The 27,175-nt window shown below is 35.3% G+C and overlaps 2 protein-coding genes, 3 long non-coding RNA genes and 2 other non-coding genes across 9 annotated transcripts; 5 read left to right on the forward strand and 2 right to left on the reverse strand.

Moving 5' to 3' along the window:
- Positions 1-5,233: 5,233 nt before the first annotated feature.
- TRNAV-AAC (transfer RNA valine (anticodon AAC)) lies at positions 5,234-5,307 on the forward strand. Its single transcript has one exon. It is a non-coding gene; the product is annotated as a tRNA-Val (tRNA).
- A 2,730-nt stretch (positions 5,308-8,037) lies between these two features.
- LOC147945160 (uncharacterized) lies at positions 8,038-10,099 on the reverse strand. Its single transcript, XR_015596230.1, has 4 exons — positions 9,844-10,099; positions 9,168-9,296; positions 8,787-8,862; positions 8,038-8,348 (listed from the first exon to the last, which is right to left on the reverse strand). It is a non-coding gene; the product is annotated as an uncharacterized LOC147945160 (long non-coding RNA).
- A 521-nt stretch (positions 10,100-10,620) lies between these two features.
- Positions 10,621-13,506, forward strand: LOC104779471 (uncharacterized). Of its 3 annotated transcripts, none has more exons than XR_766478.3 (6): positions 10,621-10,884; positions 11,291-11,336; positions 11,444-11,517; positions 11,653-11,717; positions 12,301-12,411; positions 13,150-13,506. It is a non-coding gene; the product is annotated as an uncharacterized LOC104779471 (long non-coding RNA). The 3 variants fall into 3 exon arrangements; XR_766479.3 differs by lacking the exon at positions 13,150-13,506 and adding an exon at positions 13,020-13,084; XR_015596373.1 differs by lacking the exon at positions 11,291-11,336 and having other exon boundaries at positions 10,682-10,884.
- LOC147945161 (uncharacterized) lies at positions 12,551-13,128 on the reverse strand. Its single transcript, XR_015596374.1, has 3 exons — positions 12,991-13,128; positions 12,788-12,872; positions 12,551-12,690 (listed from the first exon to the last, which is right to left on the reverse strand). It is a non-coding gene; the product is annotated as an uncharacterized LOC147945161 (long non-coding RNA).
- Positions 13,507-14,357: 851 nt separating the features above from the next.
- Positions 14,358-15,733, forward strand: LOC104779472 (expansin-like A3). The gene is made up of 3 exons (XM_010503834.3): positions 14,358-14,777; positions 14,860-15,154; positions 15,246-15,733. Exons 1-3 carry the CDS (start codon positions 14,657-14,659, stop codon positions 15,619-15,621), a joined length of 792 nt encoding a protein of 263 aa, XP_010502136.1. The 5' UTR covers positions 14,358-14,656; the 3' UTR covers positions 15,622-15,733.
- A 3,195-nt stretch (positions 15,734-18,928) lies between these two features.
- Positions 18,929-19,002, forward strand: TRNAV-AAC (transfer RNA valine (anticodon AAC)). The gene has a single exon. It is a non-coding gene; the product is annotated as a tRNA-Val (tRNA).
- Positions 19,003-23,075: 4,073 nt separating this feature from the next.
- LOC104779473 (expansin-like A1) lies at positions 23,076-24,269 on the forward strand. Its single transcript, XM_010503835.2, has 3 exons — positions 23,076-23,299; positions 23,387-23,681; positions 23,773-24,269. Exons 1-2 carry the CDS (start codon positions 23,176-23,178, stop codon positions 23,617-23,619), a joined length of 357 nt encoding a protein of 118 aa, XP_010502137.2. The 5' UTR covers positions 23,076-23,175; the 3' UTR covers positions 23,620-23,681; positions 23,773-24,269.
- Positions 24,270-27,175: the final 2,906 nt, after the last annotated feature.

The following is a 27,175-nucleotide window of genomic DNA, read 5'->3' on the forward strand; positions in this document are numbered from 1 at the left end:
CTTTTAGCCAAATAGCTTCTTTAACAGTTTCAGTCAGAGCCATATACTCTGCTTCAGTTGATGAGAGAGCAACTACCTTCTGTATCTTCGACTTCCAACTAATGGCATTGCCTCCCACAGTAAACACATAACCTGAGATCGATCGCTTAGAATCTCCATCTCTTGCATGATCCGAATCACAATAGCCTCGCAATAAGAAATCATCATTCTTTCGATAACAAAGGCTTCTCTTCTCAGAACCTCTCAGGTACCTCAACACTCCTTTAGCTGCCTCCCAATGACTTTTAAGTGGCTTTCCCAAGACCCTGCTAATGACTCCAACAGGATAAGCCAAATCAGGACGAGTATCAATCATTGCGTACATGATACTGCCCTTAGTATTAGCATAAAGAACTGTCTTCATCCTATGAAACTGATCGTCATATTCCTGATCAGTTGCAGCTCTTAACTTGAAATGTGCTCCCAATGGAGTCGCAACTGCTTTTGACTGATTCATATGAAAAAACTTTAGGATCTTCTCTACATAACCAACCGGAGACAACACCAATGTTCCAGCAACACGATCTCGAGTAATTTCCATTCCCAAAATTTTCTTGGCATCACCCAAATCTTTCATCTCAAATTCCTGACCCAACAAAGTCTTCAATTCTCGAACATGAGATTTACCAGTAGATGCAATCAACATATCATCAACGTATAACAACAAATATATATACGTACCATCTTCAAAACTTTTCCAATAGACACATCTATCATAAGCACTTCTGTTATAGCCTATCTCACTCATGAATGCATCAAACTGTAGATTCCACTACCTAGGAGATTGCTTGAGACCATACAGAGATCTTTTAAGGAAACATACCTTATCAGGATGATCTTTATCTTTAAACCCTTCTGGTTGAGCCATTACTATCTCTTCATCCAAAAAACCATGTAAGAAGGCTGTCTTCACATCCATCTGTTGTAGCTCCATATCAAACTGTACAACCATTGAAAGCAGATACCTGATTGACACATGTTTCACTACTGGTGCAAATATTTCAGAGTAGTCTATTCCCTCCTTCTGAGAATACCCCTTTGCAACTAAACTTGCCTTAAACCTTGGTGCTTCAACTCCAGGAATTCCAGGTTTTCGTGTATAAATCCAGCGACAACCGATTACCTTAGCACACTCTGGTTTGTCTCCTAAATCCCATGTGTGGTTCTTTTCCATTGATGACATCTCCTCTCCTATAGCAGCATTCCATTTTTTCCAATCAGGATATGATAAAGCTTCTCTATATGACCTTGGTTCTGTCCTGCCTTTATCCTCAGTATAGTAAGCAAAACCCGCCATATAAGATTCATGGTATTTTTTATTCACCTTGATAGCTCTTTTCCCTCTATCTCTGACCAACTGGTAGTCACTTAAATCTTCCTCGTCATATTCTACCTCTGCATTTTCTTCTATTGTTTCTTCTTGATTTAGAGGTTGCAATGGCACCACTTCTTGTTGATCACTCGTAACTCCACCTTGATCAACTGAACCTCGATCAACTCCACCTTGCTCTAAGGATTCTGACTCGAGCCTCTTTATACATCACAGCTTCTCTGAATACCACATTACGACTTATGACACACCGACCTTCTTCAGAAACCCAGATCTTATATCCATTTACACCCTCTGGATAACTCGTGAAGTAACCCTTCTTTGCTCTTGGGTTTAATTTTCCTTGGTCAGCATGAACATTGCTGGTTTAAATTGTTTAAGCGGAAGTAAGAGCAAGGTTTGATAGAAGTAAAGTAGAGAGAATGTGATAAAATATGAGATTCTATTAGAATAGTGTTTACAATGTCGACTAAGAGCCTTAAATAGAAGAAAAACTAGGTTAACAATCCTATACACTCGACAACTTGTAAATAGGGACATAAAGAGAGAGAAGGGATTGATCCCAAGGCTGATAGCGACGTGACTTGGTCTCCCTAAGGGAAACTATCTCGTGACTTTATCCTCCAACGGCTCCATAACTTCTTCGAGATCCTTCTAATGGGCCTTGTTTGAGTGTTTCACCTCATCTCTTCTCATTACACTCGATAGGCCTCGGCCTTAATGGTATTCGTACGGATGACCGTACGGACAACCTCAAGTCTCGAGTCTAACATGGTCAATAAACATAAGCTAGACAACCAAACCTTCTTAATGAGCTTAAATCTGGTATTCTTGAAGTCCATCTTTCTTCAGGAAGATCACCCTCAATAGCAGTTGAGGGAGATCGATTTATCAAATACACAGCGGTGGAAGCTGCCTCAGCCCAGAACTGTTTCTCCATTCCACTTTCACTCAGCATGCTTCTCACCTTATCCATAATTGTGCGGTTCATCCTCTCAGCAACTCCATTTTGCTGTGGAGTGTAAGCACATGTTCTATGCCTCACTATACCTTCATCCTTGCAGAACTTATCAAAGTATTGATTACAATACTCGAGCCCATTATCTGTCCTTAACTTCTTTACTTTCTTTTCTGATTGTGTCTCCACCATTTTCTTCCAAGTGACAAACTTCTCAAAAGCTTCATCTTTCTTTTTCATAATATAAATCCATGTATATCTTGAGTAATCATCAATAAACGAAATAAAATACTGACAATTACCCAATGATGTTGGATTATGAGGAGATCCCCACAAGTCTGAGTGCACATAATCCAGCTTCTCCTTTGTCACATGTTGAGCTTGAGGAAAACTCACTTTGTGGTTTTTCCCAAATACACAATCTTCACAGAACTTCAATTCTCTGATGACTTCCCTTTTAATACACCCTTTCTTGACCAAATTTTCCAAACCCTTCTGACTCATATGTCCAAGACGACTGTGCCACAGTACAATCTCATCATTCGACACTTCTGAAACATGAGATTCACCTATCACCGTTTCCCCTTGAAGAATGTAGAGTGTCTCCCTCTTTTCTCCTCTTAGAATCGCGGAACAACCCATTATAACCTTGAGAATACCATTATGAGACTTAAACCAACATCCTCTATCTTCAAATGTGCCCAATGAGATCAAACTTCTAGACATTGTTGGTACAAACCTCACATCAGTTAGAATAATAAAGGTACCATTTTGATTCTTGATTTTCACACTTCCAATTCCCTGAACTTGAGACATCGAATCATTGCCCATCTTCACATAGCCTGAGCTTACCTTCTTGAACTCACATAACCAATCCCTCCGTGGAGTCATATGAAACGAGCAACCAATATCCAATACCCATTCATCAGTTTTACTTCCAGATGTAACCAAACTCTCACCAACAGCCACTAGAACCATAGCTTGATCACTTGAATTTGCTATCCCAGCTTCTCCATTGTCAGAACTCTGCATCTTTCCTTTGTTCATCTTAAGCCATTTAAAACACTGTTTCTTAAAATGACCCTCCTTCCCACAGATCCAACATACGCGTTTTCCATCTTTAGACTTCGATCGAGACCTTCCTTTACCTTTGTTACTTTGACCACTGTATTTCTCTACAGATCGACCTCTGGTAAAATGTCCCTCACCTACAGATTTACTGTTCTGAGCTACTTCCCTTTATTTCTCTCTTGCCGCAACCATAACATCATCTAGCCTCAGTTTCCCTCTCCCAGTACTATATTTCAAAGTCTCTACCAAACTATTGAACCTAGCTGGCAAAGAACTCAACAGGATTATAGCTTGTACCTCATCTTAGACTTCGATCTGAAGATGATTTAGATCTGCAACGATCTTCAAGAAATCGTCAATATTATCATCAATCTTCTTACTCTCCTGCATCTTGAAAGTATAGAAATTCAATTGAGAGTAAACCCGATGCGGCAACGTAGTAGGCATGAACATCTTGTCTAGCGTAGACCATGCCTCAGCTGCAGTTTCACACAGTTCAATGTTCCGCAACACCTTATCCGCCACATTCAAGAAGATCACGTTCTTCGCCTTATCACACCGTTCCGATCTAGCTAACTCATCCGCCTCCCGTTTCTTCTTCTTTTCAGGATCTTGTTCTTCCTCTTCCGTGAGTGGCGGAGACGGAGCTTTCTCCACCATCACATCCTTTAACCCGATCACACTTAGATGAGCTCGTATCCTTGTCTTCCATAACGAGAAGTCACCGGAACCATCGAACATCGCAATCGGAACTCCTGACATCTTGATTCAGCTTCGCTTCACCAAAACCGTAGCTCTGATACCAATTGTAAGTCTCTAAGAACAAGATTGAGCTAATCGTGACTTTGAATTACTCGAAGAATACGCAAAAGCAAATATGAAAAACGAGTAAAGAACACAAGCGATTTAACGAGTTCACGTCCCAGAACCGGGAACGTTACGTCTCGCCGGAGGTATTACTCCGGTAATCCACTAGAACGATAAAGAGAACAATTCTGCTACAAAGCTCGAATCCTCTCTCTCACCTTCACTCTAGATCAAATCACTTTTCTCTCTGATTAAGATCTAACAACCTCTTAATCTCTTCTTCTTTAAAGATAAGATCTGAGTAAGATAAAACAAACCCGATCTTAACCGACTCGAGCTTGATCCAAATAGAGAAAACAACCCTCACGTGAAACCCACGTGCTTTCTTCTTGAGCTTGTAATGAAACCCTCTCTTTGACGGAGAGACTTCTCAACACTTATTCATTCCTTATGTAGAATCTGAGTCACAACACCACATCAATCAAAGGGTCTCTTTTGTCCTATATGATATCAGTCCACAACAACTCAGACTGTTGTATTTTCTATGGTAAAATCCATTTTTAATCAGAACTGTACATTCATAGTGCTACACTAACAAGACATGGCCTCAACAAGACTTCAAGACACAGCAAAATATGGCACCCAAGAAACGGTGAAATGAACAATTATGGACAGAAACACAAATGCTTGGAACCAAACCTGTTTTGTCTAATTACCTGCCGTTGAAACAACAGTCTCCAACATAATTTCAATGCGCTAGCTCAAACAAATGCTTAATATAATAAACAAAACTAAAAGTGGGACAATGACAATTAGCACACGACTATAAATTAGCACACAACTTTTAAAAGTTGTTTTCCGTTACATACGAGATTAAAAGACTATGTGGATTCCAAAAATTTTACATGTGTATTTGTTAGTGAGGAGTAGAGCTTTAAAGGTGCCATCGAAATTGAGAAATTCTGCTGGAGGTTGTTCCATGGATGTTTCTACGTCTATAATTTTAAGAAATGTAAACTTGGCAAGATGGTTTAGTGGTGTAGTTGGTTTTCACGTCAGTCTAACACACTGAAGGTCTCCGGTTCGAACCCGGGCGAATCCATTTTCTTTTTAGTTTTCCCTTATAATAACCGTTGGATTATATTTAACATCTTCATACGTAACATTTCTCCAATGTTTGTGATTTGTATTTTTTGAAAATCACCTAAAATCTTCTAAAAATTAACAAAATATATAATATATACCTTTTATTTTGCAATACCTCATTGAGATTTGTGATCAGATACTATAACCTCATTTCGAGCTAATTTCTTCTATTTGGTACGTACGTACCTTTCTCGATAGGGGTCTAATAATAGAGCTAGATTGTTGTATAATCTTATGATTAATGTAGGCGATGCTCCCGGAAGTTTTCCTGGTTGCGATGGACACAAATGCAATTTGGATAAATATAAATGAGAAACCAAAGCACATAAACGAAGGAAGAATATAATCAGAGATGACACTAGCTTACTTGCTTATTGAGCTAAAAAATATCGTTAAGTAAAACTCTAGGCCAAAACAACGTTTACATTTGTTCTTCGTTTCCATGATCTTCTTGTTACCTTATTTGCTCAACATATTTTTTTCTTTGGCCTCTTTTATTACTTTGTGGATTAAATACAAACGTCCTCTGAAATTTTTGTTTAATTTGTTTGTCTATCAACTTATTTATTATATATCATACTCAAATATTAGGAAAATAGTGTTTTTCCAATAGAAAACAGTACTGTATACTCTTCTTATTATGGACATTAGCACTAAGCTGATGAGCGTTCCTTTACCAAATCCCATTTAGCACTAAATTCAAGAAGACATGAGTGTTTTATTTGATGTGCATCATTTTAAAAGTCAGCTGTAATTGATAATCTCACATTGTAAAATTGTAATCAATGCCGTGGGCATGACAGAGTCGTTCTTACATGAGATGTTTAGTTGTTACCAATCTGTTGAATGTTTTGAAGATTTCATTAACCAAAATCAACAATCTAATAAACTTTTGACATGTCCGATTCCGATAGAGTTAAATGATAAATATCACTTGATGAGGAGAGGCTAAGGCTCTACATCTAGGTTTTAATAAACTAGTTTGCTAGTGGAAATGTGTTGTTATGGACTAAAACCAACAATACAAAAACGTGTATATAGGCGAAGTAACGAAGAGGATTTGGGCATCAATATTTTAGGGGATTATAATTGTTATGTGTATAAAGTAAGATAACTATTTGTTTTAGATGATGATGAACTAGGACCATTTGCAACCTCATTCTATTTTGGAGAAAAAACTTCTTCAACCTTACATTTTCATCTCCAAAATAGATATTTCCAAATTTGATATATCTATATTTTATTAAAAAAACTAAAGTTAGTTATTAATTATAATTTCATATTTAAATTTATAGATAACTATGTGAATTATATAGTTTAATAATATTATTAAATACAACAATAACATATATTACATAGAAACAGAAAATCCAAGACAACAAAAAGTACAAACAACATAGCGAACAATTTTTTTTTTGAGAAATACCCTAAAATAGCACTAAAACAAGTTTTTTTCCAAACTTAACATAAATTTTTAAAAATAGCATTATTTAACATATTAAATATTTTTTTTTAGGTTTGGGTTCTCAATTTCACAATTAGGATATAGTTTTGAGGGGTAGGGTTTAGTATTTTGAATTTATGATTTAATTTTGAAAGATTAATTAGTGCTATTTTTGGAATTTTAGAGATGTTGTGGTAAACAAGAGACGAGAAACAGTTTAATCACACACAAGAAGAAAAAAATAGAGATGTTGTGCTAAGTTTAGAAAAAAAACTTATTTTGGAGATATTTTTGAGAATCTCCTTTTTTTTTTTTTTTGGGTATAATTGATTTAACAATAAAATTTAAAATACATAATGAGTACTTAAACTCAAAATTAATATAAAATACAACAATAACTAACAAATGTTTTATAGTGTAATTTTGTTCTATAACAAATTTTAAATAAAAATTTATGGTAATTTTTTGCTTATTTCTTATATAAAATATTTGGGTTGATTATGTAATTTTTATAAAAACGGTCATTAACAAATCAATACTTATATACAATATTTCAAATATATTTTGTCTGAAGTCAAAAATAGATGAATCTGTTGGAGAAAAACCAAATACCAAACTGGAGCAAAAAATGAAGAAATGAGTTGGAGATGCTCTCCTATCATTTTGTTTCGTCTCCTCGTGGTCCAAAGGTTTCTATATCCTATGCAAATAAAAGTTGCATATGTCTTTCCCATTTTTATGAATATTATCTCTCCTCACTTTAAAATTCATCTTATTTTCTTACAATTTTTGCAAGCTTAATTAAATCAAACGGGTACTTCCCCGGCTGACACAATATTTTTTATCATTAGATCTATCATTAAAATTTTCAATTTGGTTAAATTTCTTCGTAGATTAACTCCTCACTTTAACGAAAATTCACATATCTATCTATTCAAAAAATTATAGAAACGAAAGAAAGTGAAATTGGGTTTGGAATTATAACTAAACATTATTTAAAATGTGTGTCGGCGAGGTTAAACAACAAAAATATGTTGTTTGATCTTTTGAAAAGATGAGAGTATGAGACCGATCGATATATGTAAAGGTAGGTGCAAAACCACGTCATCCACCCATGAGTATATTTGGTAAATTTGTCATTTGACATTTAAGTTAACCAGTAACTAAATAAGCAATTATATTTGACATTTGACTAATGACTATGAGTTAACGCGTAATTAGAAAGAATACACAATGACTATATGACTATGACTGTCTGTGCTTATCTTCTTATAATTAAAAAGAGAAAGTACAAATTAGAGAATGTCCAAAATTCCTAATTTAATTATTCAAATTGCCACTGAATTATTAATAAAAGAGACACTTTCTTGAAATCAAGAAGGACAAAAATGACTTAAAAAACTAAAGATTCGATTTTAGCTGTAGGGTCCGCGTGTTTATCCGATTACCCACCGGATAATCCGACAACCTATCCAGCTGCATGGATATTGATTTAAAATTGGGCCTTATAAATTATTTTGTATGCATGTTGGGCCTTGCGTATAGGATAAATCCTGCAAAACAGACAAAAATGTAATAGTTATTAGTTTGTTACTAATCAAGGAATATAGCCTAAAAATATCCATAATTGAGTGGTAATAATGGCATATGTTTAAATGTTAATATCTGCCTAAATCACACAATGCAAATCACTGAAATTTTGACTAATAATTCTCCAGTCACCTTATAATTAGCATACAATTACCATATTTGCCACACAATACACTTACCAAAAAAAACAAAAATAAACATCGAACATAGCTAAATCGATACCAAAAAATCAATGTTAATTATGCGTATCAAAGATTTTTGTGCTTGCACAAGAAATCTATCATTTATTGCTTCTAACCTAAACACTAATATATGAATCACCTATAAATATCATCATGAAACGCATAGACCCAATCATCACACATTCACCAATTTTCAAATACAAGTTTTGAAACACATACCTCGCAATGACTGCATCCTACGAGATGTGAAGCCTTTCAAGACTTCACAGAAAGTGCAATTCAAGGTTCTTCATACCTGGGAGACATATACACCAATGTTTGGTGAAACAATTGACATGATACTCGATGATGCCAAGGTAAGTATAAAGATCTGATATTGTTGTATACATACACATTCAGCAGTATTTATGTTCATAAACCTAACCTACTGTTATGTCATTTTCAGGGTACAAAGTTCACTCTTCTGTGAAAAAGGATCTAATGAACCGGTCCCAAAAATTCAAGAGGAGAAGTCATGCAATTCATATGAATTTAATATTTGAATGTAACATATGATTCAATATAAAATGTTGAGATTTAGAGGTTAGAAGCAACTCTGACCTCCTTATCCTTCTATGTGAGAGTTGGCAGATCAATATGAACTTGAAAGACATGTAGAGTGAGAGAACCAGCCAAAGTAGCAGCATTCCTTGACAGGCAAATGACATCATCTCTTTTAACTTCATCAACCTGCATGTTCGTTTGCGAGGTAAGTCTTCCAATATAGCCATCTAAAAATGTCTAAATTTTAATACAGAGAAACCATCAGACGTATATTTGTAAGATTTTTATTTTATTTATACCTAAAGCCTAACTCATGTTGTGTCACTACCAGTTATTGCCTAACAAATATACTATGAGCAATCGATCCATGCGAAATCCTAATTCGATGAAGAGCTGGTACATATCAAAGAATTAGGATTTTAAAGCATCAAGCAGTGAGAGAGCTCATGGATTTGGAAGGCTCGGATCCTCGAGAAGAAGATGGCTCAAATGCATCTTCGGTGATGGAAGTGGAGAGAGATCTCACGGGCAATGTTTGCTATTTAGTTTCTGATGGAGACGGAGAATGGAATTTTGAAAGGAAAAAAAATCAAAATTGTATTGACAGAGAATATAGTTATATGGATTATATAGCAGAATCAATAATATTGAAAAAAAAAACTTATTTTCACCAAAATAAGAGAATCAAATCAATTTAAGAAGTAGCAAACTCAGTGAGAAAAAGAGTTCTTACACAATTGTTACGGAATAACCAGCCTTGGAGATAGATAAGAGTAGTTCTTTCCATTTAGGTAACCATTCGTGATGGGATAAGACAAAATCGGAGGCAAACACATAGAATTGTTAATTATATAATACATGATTGGTTGATCCAGTGGAGGGAAGGTGGTAAGAAACGAAAAAAGATTGGTAAGAGACCAATTTTAAAGGTCACGGAGGAAGAATCGAGGAAGAGAGGAGGAAAGAGACAAAGGAACAATGACTTTAGGTTTAATGTCTTTCTTCGGCTGATTTTTGTTTTGCTCCAACTCAAAATATAATAAATCTTATTATAATCATACAAATTATATGACTACTAGATTTTGATCCGTGCATACGCACAGAATAATTATTTGTAAAATTTAATATAATAGAATTTTAAATAATTTTTACAACATAATTTGGTTGTATATTATCAATTTATTTTTAGTAATTTTAACAATATAATTTGGTACTATATTATCAATTTATATGTTAATACTAAAAGTAACAATAATTTGTTAAAAGTAATATATTGGTAAGTATTTTACTATATAATTTGGTCGAATTATAAAATATCTATTAATAACGCTAGTTTTTAACAAAATATTAAAATGAGAAATAGGCTATTTTTTTAAGATAAAACAGAAAAAAGAAGAGACCCCATAAAGTAATAAAGTAATGAGAATATTTGTGTGATTGTTTAAAAAGTAACAACTAATGAAAATACTACACTAATTATTTGAATTAGAAGAACTAATTTTCTCAGTTTGTTTTTTTTGGAAAACTCGTTTGGTTTACTGTTAAATAAATAAAAGGAAAGGAGATTACTTAAAACAAAAATCAGAAAAAGGAGATAATGTAAAATCCTCTCCTTCGTCGGAACCATACTACGCCACCTAATTGCGATTTGAGCCAGCGCAACCCATACCTTCTTCTCTCTTTCACCACTGTTCTTTCGCCATACCTCTTTCCTTTCATCACCGTTCTCTCTCTCTGTTATATACATGAGCTGAACATGTATGATCGGGTTCAGGTAATTTCCTTTCTTGTAAGTTTTTTTAATTTAGTAAGAATCACTTCTTAAATTTGACAACGAAGTAACTGACTTGAGAAATAACAGACTCCTATTTAATTTGCGACTGTCCTCCACGTTATCAATTATTCTGATCAATGTTCTCCGTAATCTATTATATTGTATACTCTATTTGGTTTATTAGATCACAACCGATTTGACAATTCAGTTTTGATTTCAATTTGATTCAGTTTTTATTCAACTATTCAGTCTCTGATTATTTATTTATTTATTTAGTTTTTGGCAAACTTCAGTCTCTGATTATAAGTGATATTTTCTTCAGTTTCTTTACTTACCTTCTGTTTTGGGAATGAAATATTTTAGTCAATTTGTTCTATTACTAACTCTATGTATTTCTTGTTTTTAGTTCTGTGAATATTGGACAGATTGTGAACCAAAAGTTGGACAAAATGGTTCGATTTTTTTATGTACTTATTTTATCTCTTTTTATTAAGGATTACTGGCTATTGGAATTGAAACTTATAAACAATTCGTATAAACTTTCATGTCAATTTTACAGCTGAGAGGTTCTAAGAATTTTGGACTACAAACACAACATCCGTAATATGTCCGTTATAGCTCAAGTTGACGACGGTATAATCTTGACCTTCAAGCTCCTCAAGCTCTTCTATTCTAAGACAGATTTCGGCTACATATCTATCCTCAATCTATTCTCTTTTACGTAGACTGATTAACATATATGGTCTAACCAAATCACGATATCTTCAGTGGATGCAGTTGATATTGGAGTAGACATGCCATTGACATTATTGCAGGTTCATTCTATCACTAAGGTATTTATCGTTGCTTGGTTTAACTTTTTAAAAAGTAGCTAAAAATTCGAGTAAGAGTCATGATTTAGGAAAATTAGGAACATTAAACCAAAACAAAAAAAACATAGCAACTGTGTTCTTCAAATAGAAAATTGGATTGCATTGACTGCTATTATTCTTCTTATTGAAGGACACCTAGAGCAAAACATGCATCTCTAAACGTAGGATATAAAATACCATCAACAGTACGTAAATCTTCAAAACTGGTTTCACCTCTTCTATGTGTTAAAAGGATTCTCATGTAAAACTGATCACCAATAGCTGTTGACCTAAATTGCATCTGAGTAACACCTGAATTTCTTTTACGCCTGGTCCACTTTTTAGTAATTCTGTTCCAAACAAAGTGTTTAGGAAACTCAGTGTAAGTCAGCTGTTTTACTTATGGGTTGTGTGTGTTCATCTTCATCCACTCCAAAAATTGAGAACCATGAGAGTAATAGAGAGACATCTTGGAACTGAAAAAAAAAGATTATAATCAATATAAGTAAAGATAAACAGAATATAATAAAAATGGAGAAACTAATTGATTCAATAACTTGAACAGACGGTATCAAGCGGTGACTATCATTCCCAGAGAAGTGAAAGAAGCAAAGGAACAGACGTTATCAAGCGGTGACAATCGTTCCCAGAGAAGTGAAAGAAGCAAATGAATACTGTAAGTACAACTAACCTGGAGTTAAATAGGAGAATAAATCATCTTGCCCTGATCTTTGCTTGTACGTAGTGGTGTTAGTGTCAGAAAATTACGGGATAAGTACATATGAAGTTTATATAAAATAGAGTTGAATATGAAAACAAATACCTGAGAAGTTTAAGTAATCTGATCAATAGATTCCTAGCTACTTAATGGGAAATAATCTTCAACTTTGTTGCTCAAATCAGTTGTCATGAGTTGAGAAACTCTAAGAACATCATCTGGTTCCTATTGCCCAGCCTGCAAAGTTTTGTTGAAAATAAGGGAAGATATCGTCAAGATTTTTCCTTTTAACAAAGAATTTGCTTATAAAATTTAGGAAAAATAAAAGACTTACTGCATTTTAAATTCAGCAATCTCAGATAGGTCTCCATCAAGAAACAACTTTGTAGAGAATCTAGAATTTTGAACAGATACTTTACCTATATAAAAAAAATGTTTTGTTAAAAGGTCGCACAGAGGGATATGCATTGAAGAAAATCATAATTAATATGCATTGAAGAAAAAGTAATAGATATGAACAAAAGCTAAAGAACTTACCTCCAAAGATAATTGTTGTTTTCAAACAGATTTAGCTTTCTGAAGTTGAAAGAGGTTTTCGTGTTTGATCTGGTGGTGCATTGGTAATTGAAAATAGAAGAGGTTTTTTTTTTGGTAACGAAATAGAAGAGGTTTTGAGGTTCGTTTTTTTGTGTTTAGAGAAAGTTGAAGAAAATTTATATAGAAGATGAGAATTGTTGTAACCACCATGAACGTGGATCTGTTAGTGGAGTTGTGCTTCTCGTCGAGCAGAGGAGAGGAAGATGAAAAGGTGAACACACGTGTTTTGATGCTTAGGGTATGTTTGTGGGCTTCATATATTGTGCATAAGCCAAAAACTCAAGGTTCACAAAAAATTGGGCTTATAGCCTTGTACTTGGGCTTAATATACACATACAGCAAATCAAAACCCTATTTAATAGTTCAGAGATTTGCTACAGTTTTGTATAAAAGTTCCTATTTTTTTGCCACGATCTGGTTTACATTTTTTTCCTAAATTAAAACAACAGCAAAATCTGATGTGGCTTTATTCCATTGTTAGTTTTTTTTTGTTTTTTACAGAATTATTTATCCACGATCTTTGGAGTTTTTTTTTTCAGAAATTTTGTTTTATTTTGTTGACAAATTAAATTGAAAAGAATCTGATGTGGCACAATCTTATTGGACAAGTGACTTGTGCTTTATAGGATAAAGGATGTAACCAATGTAGAAAATTCGCTTCCTGTAGGTGGATCATATTTAATTGTTTTATCTTTTAAATTAAACTTACTATGATATCAAATTAAATTACAAGTATTATTGTTAAATAATACGTATTATTTAACAATAATACTTGTAATTTAATTTGGTATCATATTATTGTTAAATAATACATATTATTTATTTAATCTTAGACTAAATTTTTTTTATAAGTATTGAAATAATAGTAAAAAAATATACATTTAAAGAAATTTTAAACAGTTATGTATTTTTTATATTTTTTTTAAACATGTCGTTTATTTTATTTTAGATCTTATGTTTAATCGGATTTGGATCAAAAGATATGCTTCTTTTTAAAGCGGGTCATGTATTTTGTGTATTTTGTTTTTGCAAATAACATTACCATATTACATAAGTAGAGCAGATGCAGCACATGCAGCAGATGCAGACATACTATATATTACACTAGGATAGTTTTCTGGGGTTAAATTTCTTTAATCTGTTGTAGGACGAATCTAGCACGACTGGTTTGAATTATTAAACCAATACTAAAACTATGACCTTATTTTATATACTGTATATTTCTTTTTGAATTAATTAGGTTATAGATTATATTCTTATTTACTATACGAACTACGAAATATATCGACCTACAAATAAGAAACAACACTATACAATAAAAATAAATTAAAACACAATAAGAAAATAAGAACATACACTAAAACACAATTTGGTGTTCCAAAAAAATAAAAATGAATATCAAAATACAATAAAAAAAAACTATCCCACGGTGTACAGCGGGTTCGAACTTAGTTAGATATTAAGATTCTGAGCTGGCATCATCTCTCTATTCATCTTCACTATTATATAATCCCATTATTTGTCCTCTCTTCGCTTTTGATATCAATTCCATTTCAATCTCTTTTACTCATACAAATTTTGTTTCCTCGAAAAAAAAACACACAAAATGAGAAGCTTTCTCTACCTACGCGTAGTAGTGTCCCTCTTCTCATCATATGTTAACGCATGTGACCGATGTCTTCACAGTTCTAAAGCATCTTATTTCTCATCTGCCTCTGCTCTCTCTTGTAAACATTCCTATCTTCTCTCATTACTTCTTTTAAAACTACTTGTTTCTTTCTTTTCTCATGTCTTGATATGTTTTCACAGCCGGAGCTTGTGCTTATGGCTCTATGGCTACCAGTTTCTTCGCCGGACACATTGCGGGAGCTATACCTTCCATTTACAAAGATTGTGCTGGCTGTGGAGCTTGCTTTCAAGTCAGATGCAAGAACCCCAAGTTGTGTACCAGTAAAGGAACCATTGTGATGGTCACAGACTTGAACACGGGCAGCCAAACCGATCTTGTTCTTAGTAGTAGAGCTTTTAGGGCTATGGCTAAGCCTGGTTCTGGTGCTGACAAGTATCTTCTCAAACAAGGCATCGTCGACGTTGAATACCAAAGGTTCCATTCTTGAAACACCCAACTTCTTGGTTTGTTTATGGTCACTTGACTTATTTTGGTACTAATAAAAACATTTTGGAAATGAAAACAGAGTTCCTTGCAATTACGGTAAAAGGAATTTGCACGTGAGAGTGGAAGAAGCAAGCAAAAAGCCAAACTACTTGGCGATAAAGCTTTTATACCAAGGAGGCCAAACCGAAGTGGTAGGCATCGACATTGCTCAAGTTGGTTCGTCACAATGGAGTTACATGACTAGAAGCCACGGAGCCGTGTGGGCTACTGACAAAGTACCAACCGGAGCACTACAGTTTAGGTTCACGGTGACAGGCGGCTACGATGGCAAAACAGCTTGGGCAAAGAGAGTTCTTCCGGCCAATTGGAAAGCGGGGAGGATCTACGATGCGGGCGTTCAGATCACCGACAATGCTCAAGAAGGTTGTGATACATGCAGTCACATATGGAACTGACTCATTACAATTCTTCTTATTTAGGCAAACAACAAACAAGTACCATTCGATTATATATTAGAATTTATTTATACGAAACAAGAGGACTAAGAAGATCTATATATGTGGTATATGTACACGGTACACTGCTCAAGAACCATAGTTCATTCTAAAAAAACTAGAGTCACTATATCATTGCAATGTGCAAGCAAATTAAAGAATCCGACAAGAAAACAAAATAACATAGATATGTTATACAAGCTATTAAACACGCATATTGGATGCAAATGGTTGTCAACTAAAAATATAAAATAATGAGATGAAAAAAAAATGAGTGGAATAAATTGTGACAACCATTTTGGAGGCATCATACATTTTTTTTCTTTTCGTCAATCTGATTTCATTGATCTACAACAAGAGAGATTACAAGAGCTGGCAAGGATATCAATCCTTCCAGAGAACTAAGCCGGCGAGTACAAATACACTCCCGGAGACTAAGACCAAAAGAGGTGAAACAAAAGGGAAAAAACCCAAACATGTAAAATACACTACATCCAGTTTATTACTTCTCAGATCAAGATCTAGAACTTCAAAAAGAGACAAATAAAACCTAAATCTTGGATAAATTAAAACAGATCTGAGATAAAAAAATCACACAAATGGATAAGAATACAAGATTCTCCTTTACCACAGATTAAAACCGAATGGAGATGCCGTGCGACCCTCTTTATGATGCTCCGATGAGAAGCCTCAGAGGCGGTGAGACAGATTCAGAACCTAGAGAAATAGAAGGAAGGAGATCTAGATCTACAAAGTGAGATTCTTCATCTAAGACAGAACAGATCCGGTTGACGGCTGCCTCTGCCGTGAAAGGGGACAGCCAGATCCGAAGCTGAGCTTGATGGAGATTCAAAGACAAGCACCAGGAACCCAGAAGGCGATAAGGTTTAAGATTCATAATCTAGATCTGAAAAAACCAGATCTGATGCCGTTGGAAGAAAACAAAGACATAGATGAGCCGAAGATTAAGAAAAAACAAGACTAAAAGAAAGAAAACCCCAGCTCCGGTGCTAAAGAAGCCACCGGAGCTGGTTAGACCTAGGCGGCGGCAGATGTTTTCTAGAGAGAAGGGAGAGGTTTTGATTTTTAGAGAGAGAGAAAAAGGACGTAAGTTGGAGGCATCATACTATAGTGAGGAAAATGAAAAAGAAAAAAAAAGTATTACATTAAGATATTAGAAAAAAATAATCGATTAAAAAGAATTCGAAGAATAATGACATAAATTTGACAATATTTGTTGTAGCATTTACAACTAAGCACAAGTAGAACATATATAGACAAAAGTTACAACTTAGAGCAAGGCCATTGCATATCCTGTGGGATGTCTTTTGGTTTTTTTAATAATAAAACAAAATAAAAATAAAGTTTTAATTGTAAAAATACACAGATCTGTGTCTCTGCACCGATGAGTTTAGATACCCAGAGACACTAAACGTGTCATTATTCTAGTGGTTACTCTTTGTTTTGTTTTATTTTGTTTTTTTTTTCTTTTTGTTTTCTTTCGGTTGCTTCCCTCTCTCTCTCTCTCTTGATACCACTGAAACGAAGAAAGTTAAATCAATTTATCCAAATCGATGAAATCAGAACAACATAAGTTTTGATCGGTTTCCAGATCAAATATATCTCTCGTTGTCGTCATCTTCTTCGATCCAAGTCTTCGACCTATGGAGAAGGCTGTGGAATAAAAGAGACTTACGACCTCGACAAGGAGGAGAAGTTGCAGCTAGTTGAAGCAGAGAAGAAGAAGATTAAACAAGAGTATGAGAAGAAGGAGAAACAGGTCGATGTCAGAAAGAAGATATGAGCTCTCATCAACATCTCTTTTGTTTGTACTGTGGTCTGAGAATTATGTGTTCCTCTTTTCTTGCTTTAGATATATATTGGTTTCTTGCTTGTTCTGTAACAATGATTACTCAATGCAACTGAATGCTTCATTTTTGTTTCTCACATGGTAAAGATACTCATAATTGAGGATGACTAATGGGAGGAGAAACAATAAAAAGAAGTTAGTGAGAATCTAAAATTAAATTAGTATTATTTTAAAATTTAAGACATTCATGTGAGTATTATCAATGGGAATGCCTTTAGAGCTCTGTTTGAATTTTTGTCCAAAAAAAAAGCTCTGTTTGAACACGAGTTGTTAAAGAACTGGGAGCATTTGGCGGTTTTGATACAGGAAGAGCGAATTCCTAAGGAGATATGCAGATCAATACCATGGCTTATGTGGGAAACTTGGAAATGGCGGAATAATTTTGTTTTCCAAGGCAAACAAGGCGACATAAGAGAATTGGTGGCGAAGGCTTTCCAGGAATTCTTTCAATGGATGGCAGCTCAATCAGCTTCTGGTAATCTAGGCCTTCACTGGGAGGGGAGATCACCAATCATGGAGGTAAAATGGCGGAATCCATTGGTAGGTGTTGTTAAATGCAATATTGTTGTATCTTGGCATAATAACACAACAATGGCTGGTGGCGCATGGATTGCGAGGAATGATCAAGGTGAAGTATTGTATCATGCTAGACAGGCATTACAGCCTACAGAATCACAGGTGCTAGCTTTCCTGAGATGTTCCTTATGGACACTTGCTTGAGGCATTGCATACTCTACATGTGGATTGGATTGAAGTGGTGTTGGATAATACTGCGGCTGTTGAGGCTATAAACAACCCACAGGAGTGGCCACGATATTGATTCTTACTAAGGGAAATCCAGAATTTATTGTCAAGCTTTAACGTTTGGGAGTGCCACCGAATTGCGGCTTCAGCAAATAAAGTGGCAACGGCTATCGCGAATAGTGTCACACGTGATGGGCGTCTGCAGTCTTACTTATCACTTGGGGGTCCTTCTTGGTTGCTTGACCAGGTGCGAAATGAGGCAGGTGCTTAAGTGTGTCGACACAATCATACAGCAGAGGGAATGATCAGTGGTTTGGTCATGCTGGGTGTTGCTCCGCTGTTTCAACTGGTGCACTTGGAGGATCTTCTGATCTCAGTATCAAGTGAGAACTGGTGGTTATTTTCTTTCAAGTTTTCAGATTTTTTCCATTTCCTGCTTGTAATCACTACAATCTTTCGCTCTATGAGATGACAAAAAAAAAAAAAGAACACGAGACATCCCTAGAAAACTGCTTAAGTGTTTTTTGCTTTATATTTCAGAAACAATTTAATAATTATATATACATATAATACTGTATATGGGACTAGATATTGGAGACAAAAGAGAAACATTATTGTTTTTATTATTTTCAGTAACTCAAAATTTGGCAAAAAGGTTTTGTGGTGTAGTTGGTTATCACGTCAGTCTAACACACTGAAGGTCTCCGGTTCGATCCCGGGCGAAGCCATATCTGTGTTTTTGATCATTTTTCCTTAAATGTTCCCAACAATATATGCGTTGAAATGGAGATTTTAATTCTGAAACCTATAATTTTTAGTACTTCGATAACTATTAGTTATCTTTGATTTTATCCATCTTGATGAAATATTTGTATAACTCCAATACACAAAAAGTGCTGGAGACTTTTGAGCTATAATAGGATTCTTTAATCTAATGGGCAAGACTCAAACACATACTTAAAATGCAGTTTAATTATCTCAGGTAATGCAAAACTGTTTGTGTGGGACAAAAATAAATCGGCAAAAATATTCTTGCTTATGTCTAACTGTGGTGATGTCTAAATTATAGGTTTCAGGTAATACACATGGTGATGTAATGTCTCATCTAACTTTATAATTTATTGGCTTTTGTCCTTGGTGTTGATTGAGTTTGCAATTATTTTGATCTTCAAGCAGGCCAAATATAGCTCGATCGTAAGGGTTTGGAGTTTTTTTGTATGTCACACTCACACGCAATGCAACCATTGCAATAGTTGTTATCAGAGACATTAATGATTCTTTTATAATACCGCCAAAGAGAATCCAGCAAGAACAACGGAACGAGCACTTTTGTATTTTTTGTGAAACATCATCAGGTTTTCGACAGGGATCCCCTGTGACTCTTCATCATACGTACAAACGGCTGTTTAAGTCCATCAACAAGCAAGCACAAGTGTTGCCTTAACAGAATCATATTCATATCATATTTGTTTTGTTTTGTTAAGAAATACTTTGCAAGTCGGAAAAAATTATCATGTTGAAAAAAAAAATCTAACAAATAACTGATTTGAATATGTTTAATTTCTAAGAAATTTTTATTAGCAAACTGTTTTTGGAAATTCTTTCAAAATGTTACAAAAATTAAGAGTCACAAAAATAAGTGTAGCTCTTTTAAAACATTTTAAAAATTGGCTTGAATTAGCCGAACTAGACGATGTGCTTACTTAAACAAAAAGAAGGCTAAGATTAGGTGAGAAAATGCATTGGTTTTGGCATTAGTCATGCTCACCTCAGTGGACTCTTTCGCAGCCCCACCACTCCAAAAAAATGAGAAGAGGATCTCAAAGATATACTCTTCTTGTTACTAGACATTAGCATTTACCAAATCTCATTAAGCACTAAGCTCAAGAGGACATGAGTGTTCCTATATGTTGATACGCATCATTCCCTTTAGTTTACCACTCAGTAATTGATATAGAATCTAGAGAAAATAGAATCGTAATCTTATATTTCGTATACCCCCGACAATGAAACAAAAAGAGAGGGAGTAGTATGAAGATATATATTCACATGTAGTAATCAATGCCATGGATATGACAGAGTCGTTCTCACATAGATATGTTTAATGGTATACCTACCTGTTGAAATATTTTGAAGATTTCATCGACTTAAATCAACAATTTAACAAACAAAATTATAATATGTCCGCTAAATGATAATTAACTAGAATATATCCCGTGCTTAAAAATTATTGTTTTATTTAAAAAAAAAAATTATAAGTATTATATGAAAGTTCTAAACAATTTGTAAATAAAATAAAATAAGGATGATAAGAGAATCATAATTTGAAATCTTAACAAAATCTTCAATTTAATTATTAAAAATAATTGTATTGTATACTTGGATATAAAATCTTAGTTTTCAAAATTCTGATTGGTTTATATATATTCTTTTAAAAAATAATTGGTAATTTCGTCCATAATTTATTAGTGAGAGAAATTATTTAGATTTTTTAATATTTGATATATGAGTGTTTTTTATTTTTAATTTAATTATATTTATTTAAATAGTTAATTAAGCTTTATTAATTTTTTTATAAATTTTTACACATTTTAAGGTTAGTTTCATACTTGTACTTCTCAATTAATATAGTAGGATAATACTAACACAGACATATAAGAGTTTAATGATAAATCTCTTGAAAATCAGAGGAGAGGCTCTAGTGCTCCACATCCTAATTATTATTTGCGTTTATACTTTATACACCTGAGTTGTTATGGACTAGAAAACCTAATCCTTTTAGTTAAGTTCACGTACACCTCTCATTTCCTTGTGACTTTTAACAACAAATGTAGGCTTCAAATGGTGATTAACAAACTGAACCAGCTGAATAGGTTAATAATGATGGGTTGAATAAAAATGAGCTGAACCATCAAAATGAGCTGAAGAAACTGAATGAGCTGAAGAAGCTGCAGAAAAATAAATTAGTATGTTAAATGGTGACCATTAAGTTGAATAGCTGAATACAAAAATATAATATTAATAATATCTCTATAATAGTATCTGAAATTATATATTTTAAATATAAGAAATATATTTAAAAAAAAATAATATATTATTAGTTTTTATTTGGAAATAAATTTTTATTGCATAATATTATTACTAGAATATCTTTTATTCCTAACAAATAATTTTAAATTATTTAGTTTAATATTGAACATTAAATAATGTGAAAAAAAATTTGCAAACAAAAAATATATTAGATAGTGATGATTCGTTTGTTACATATTTCAAAATATAAATATATGTATAATAATTAAAAAATATAAATATAATTTTAAAAACTAATTTTTAAACTCACCATCTTTAACTTTCCTAGATTATCGAAATAACAATCTAGATTTCCACGTTTGTTTTGTTAATTGATATTTTTTTAAAAGCTAAAATATTAATTCAAATATGTAAATTGAGACAATGTAATTTTTTTTTTTAAGTTTTCCATTTCATTCAATCTGTTCATCTCCTATTTTATGGTTGAACAATTTTCAGCCAAAAAGTGCTATTTTTCAGCCATGGGATGGAACCCAATAAATTTAGGTTGAAAACATATTTATCTTAAATGGTGAGTGTTTGGTTGAACAATGTTGAAAAGCACGTTCAACTCATTCAACCAGGTTGAAAAATACAACCATTTGCAACCGTAGAGTTCTTTCATAAAACAAAAGTGAGAGGATTTTAATTTTAATTAGTGAGGAAGACACATATATAGTAGTAGTAATTAATACAGATATAAAACACTTGGGTAGATTTATCATTTTTACATTAACCAATGATACAAAAACTTGTGTAAAGGAAAGTGATGAAGAGGGTTTAGGGAAAAAAGGAAGAAAGTGAAATTGGTTTTGGAATTTGTTCTTATCTTTACCCCCTTCGCAAAGCCATCCCCTTTTTAGGTTTCTCTCTTGTTTTAAAATGATTTTATAGGGTAAGACATGTTTATGGATATACTCAATGATTTAAATATCAAATGCATGCTCTATAAAGTAATAATAAAAATTGGGATTCAAATTTTTGTATATTTCTATCTGAAAATACTTTCAAATCACTTTAAATCAAATGTGAAATTAAACTTTTATTAAAATTAAGTATCGTTAAATAAATAATATCCAATTTCAACTAGTAAATGAAATTATTAAAACAAATAGTACATGATTTTTTGTAAAGATTTTAAACAACAATGATCTAATAATACATGATTTTGTTTAGATTTCCAAATCAACTAAAATCCAATAATCATACTATTTTATAAACAAAGTTCTGGCTGGCACATTTCCGAAATTTTGTTTTTATCACCAAACAAGAAATATATGTTTGCGCCTTCAAAATATTAATAATCAACTACAAAAAATATAATCTAAGTATTTCCTAAGGTTACAAAGGAAAAAAACAAATACTTATGGGTTTGTTTCGTTTCTTAATTAGTTTTTCAATACTCTACCATATGTTTGTTACCTAATCAGAAGACCGACATGTACAAAAGGCTAAAAAGAGCCGGTGAATTGGCCATGTCATCGTCCCACCCCATGACTCATATTGGTAAAACTAAAAATCTTCTCTCTTTCACACTTGTTCTTTTTACTTTGGTTGGACTAATGAAAGTAATTAAATATCATTTTATTAACATACGAGTAAAACGCGTAATTAAGGAAGCTACACATCACACACATAGCTATGACGTGACCGTGTGTGTTAGATATGAAGACGCTGAGCTGGCATCAACTCTCTCTTCAATCTTCATCACTATTATATAATCCCATTCTTTGTCCTCTCTTCTCTAAACTCATGTTATTCACATATCTCTCTTCTCTCTAATTTGATCATATAGATATTATTTGTTTCTTCAAGAAAAAGAAAACACAAGAATGGGAAGCTTTCTCTACCTTGTTGTAGTCATCTTCATCATCTTCTCTTCATCAGTTAACGCATGTGATCGATGTCTTCACCGTTCTAAAGCATCTTATTTCTCCTCTGCTTCAGCTCTCTCTTGTAAAGATTCAATCTTCTATTCTCTCATTACTTATATAAGTTACCATCTGTTTGTTTATTTTTCTCATGTTTTGTTTTCTTTTGCAGCTGGAGCTTGTGCTTATGGCTCTATGGCTACGAGTTTCTTCGCCGGACACATTGCAGCGGCTGTACCTTCTATCTACAAAGATGGTGCTGGTTGTGGAGCTTGTTTCCAAGTCAGATGCAAGAACCCTAAGCTATGTAGCAGTAAAGGAACCATTGTGATGGTCACAGACTTGAACAAGAGTAACCAAACCGATCTTGTCCTTAGTAGCAGAGCTTTTAGAGCTATGGCTTAACCTGTTGCTGGTGCTGACAGAGATCTTCTTAAACAAGGCATTGTCGACATTGATTACCAAAGGTTTGATTCTTAAAACAACACCTAACTCTTTGTTTTTCTTAATCACTTTAGTTATTAATAAGAAGCAATTGGTAAATGAAAACAAAAACAGAGTTCCTTGCGATTACGGGAACAAGAACATGAACGTGAGAGTAGAAGAAGCAAGCAAAAAGCCAAACTATTTGGAGATTAAGCTTTTACACCAAGGAGGTCAAACAGAAGTAGTAGCCATCGACATTGCACAAGTGGGTTCTTCACGTTGGGGTTACATGAGCAGTAGCCACGGAGCTGTGTGGACGACTGACAAAGTACCAACCGGAGCACTCCAGTTCAGGTTCATAGTTACAGGAGGATACGACGGCAAAATGATTTGGGCTCAGAGTGCTCTACCAGCTAATTGGGAAGCTGGTAAGACTTACGACGCTGGTGTTTAAATCACAGACATTGCTCAAGAAGGTTGTGATCCATGCGATGCTCACATCTGGAAGTAATAACTCAATTCCAAATCCAAATTCTTTAGGCACAAGAAAACACACTCTTTGATAGGATTATATATATATGTAATGTGTAACAGAGCTGTTTATTCAACTGAGTTTAAAAGAACAAAAACACAAATCTTGATTCCAATAGAGTTCATAAAACATTACTTTACAACTGGGGGAAACGATAATTAAAAAACACAGATAACAAACGCAAAGTAGAAACCCTAAAACAAGATTTTGAAAACCCTAAATTCCCAATTTTTCAAGAACTGGTGAATTTGGTAACAGCCTTGGTTCCTTCAGAAACATCGTGTTTTGCGAGCTCACCAGGGAGAACAAGTGATGTGACCCTGAGACGCGGATGCGGATCGATGAACAGTTGCGTCTTCGGCCAAGTCGAAACCGGTGAAAGTTTCCTTGGTCAAGCCTTGGAGGTTTGAATCTAGGGAAGATTCAAACGACAGAAACGGGAGAAGAGGAGATTCCAACGAGTCGTTTGCGAGAACGGTCGTGAGGCCTCTTCGGAATGTACGAATGCGGTCGGATGAGTTGGATGCGGCTATCGGGAAGATGCGATGGAAGCGACGGTGGAAACGAATCGAGATGGAACGATGGAGAACTCGAGGACTTGTGGATGAGAACTCGAGGTTGTGAAGAGGAAACGATGGAAGTGAAACGAGAGGGGAAATGAGAGTGGATCGAGTGACGACACAAGAGGCTTGGCTCTCCTCTTGATACGGTCGCTAACAAACGTTGAACCCGATTCAAGGTTTGCTAGGGTTCTCTCACTTAGACAATCCCGGATTGAGCTAATGAGAGGTTGGAGACAAGTCAAGAATCTCTCTTGAGAAAAGTTTTATTTTCATTCAAGTCTAAGGAGGTACAATAGCTAAGAGAGAGTTTAAATACATTAGGTCAAGTGAGGGCTTAGGGACACGCGGATTCACTATGATCCGCACAGTTGTCCTTAGACGTGTTTCCCTTGTAAATGGAACACGTCACCTCTGTTGACTTTCAAAGCAAAGCTCTCAATGTTCAAAAGCAAAAGGATCAAAAGACGAATATTCCCAAAGTTCAAATTTAAACCAAAGATAAGAGGGAAGAGAGATAACCGCCTTGGCCTTGCGCGGGAAGCAACTTAGCCTTAGGCGTTGTACACCAAGCTCCATGTCTCGTTAAAACCTCTCCGGTAAACCCATTGGGAAAAACCCGGAGTAGGGAAAAGAGTACACTTCCTTGCTTAAGTGACTTGATCGTCTTCACTCATGGGTAAGAGTGAAGACTAAGCGAATGGAACCTTCGGAGTCTTCTTGGGACGGTTGAGGTTGGATGAACAGGTTGAGCCGTTGCTTGGCCGCCTTCGCTGAGCTTCTCGAACGTGTCGTGGCTCCGGAGGTGATTGCCGGTGCTTTGGTCGCCTCGGTCGCTTGCGTCTCGGACAGGTTCGGCGTCTCCGGGTCGTCTTGGTGGTCGCCTTGGTCAGCCTCGTGTCTTGCGATCACATCATTCCCTCCCTCTTCAAAGCGTTTTGTCCCCAAAAAATCCTCGTCGTCACCTACATCAAATGGGACGAGATCAGTTACGTTGAAGGAGGTAGATGTACCAAACTCACCTGGAAACTCGAGTCGGTAGGCGTTGTCATTGATCTTCTCGATGACTCGGAATGGACCATCTCCTCGCGGGCTGAGTTTGTCCTTGCGCTTTTGTTGGAACCTCTCAGGCCTTAAGTGTAACCAAACCCAGTCGCCAGGCTTGAACAGCATCGGTTTACGTCCTCGGTTGAGGAAGCGTGCGTACTGCTCGTTCCTTCGTTCTATATTGGCTCGAACCTCCTCGTGTAATGCCTTGACCATCTCTGCTCTCGCGGCTCCATCTTGATTCTTGGCTTCATTCGGCGGTATAGGAAGGAGATCCAGTGGCGTCAACGGTTTGAACCCATAAACAACCTCGAAAGGAGACTTCTTCGTGGACGAGTGCACCGCCTGGTTGTAAGCGAACTCGATTATCGGAACACACTCGAGCCAGGAGCCTTTGTTGCTAGCGATTGCTGTGCGGAGTAGAGCGCCTATCGAACGGTTGACGACCTCCGTTTGGCCGTCGGTTTGAGGGTGAGCCGCAGTGGAGTATAAGAGCTTCGTTCCAAGCTTTCGCCAAATGGTCCACCAAAAATGTCCAAGGAACTTGGGCTCTCGATTGGATATGATGGTGCAGGGCACGCCATGAAGCCTTATGACTTGACTAAAGAACAAATTCGCCAATTGCACAACATCGTTGTTCTTGTGGCACGGGATGAAATGAGCCATCTTCGAGAACCTATCAACAACCACCATAAGACTATCTTTATGCGCCAAGAGAGGTAGGCCGAGGATGAAATCCATGGAGAGATCGATCCATGGTGCGGTTGACACTGGCAAGGGCATATAGAGGCCATGTGGATGAGTTGTCGACTTGGAAGTGCGACAAACGATGTATCGACCAACGTGCTTCTCCACCATACTTCGCATCTTTGGCCAGTATAAGTGCTCTTTTAGCACGGCCAAGGTCTTAGTGATACCGAAATGACCCGATAGTTCTCCACTATGAGCTTCACGAACAAGCAACTCCCGGATAGAACCATTTGGTATACACAGCTGTCTTCCCCTGAACAGGAACCCCTCATGAAGGTAGAAATCGGTGGAAATTCCCTTCCCATGGTTCTGAAAGCAATTCCCAAACTCAACGTCTCCAACATAAGCATCCTTGATGCTTTCAAAACCCAACACTCGCGCGTCCATCGTGGTGATCAGTGTGTGTCGTCTTGATAAGGCGTCGACGACGACGTTCTCCTTGCCTTTCTTGTACTTAATGACATAGGGAAACAACTCGATTAACTCCAGCCACTTTGCATGACATCTCTTGAGGTTAGTATGACCGCGGAGATGCTTTAGAGTTTTGTGATCAGTGTGGATCACAAACTCTCTCGCCAGTAGATAGTGCTGCCACACCTCCATTGCTCGAACGAGAGCGTACAACTCCTTGTCATAGGTCGGGTAG

The sequence above is a fragment of the Camelina sativa genome, chromosome 4 (genome assembly GCF_030686135.1).
Source record: "Camelina sativa cultivar CO46 ecotype springtype chromosome 4, ASM3068613v1".
NCBI classification, from domain to species: domain Eukaryota; kingdom Viridiplantae; phylum Streptophyta; class Magnoliopsida; order Brassicales; family Brassicaceae; genus Camelina; species Camelina sativa.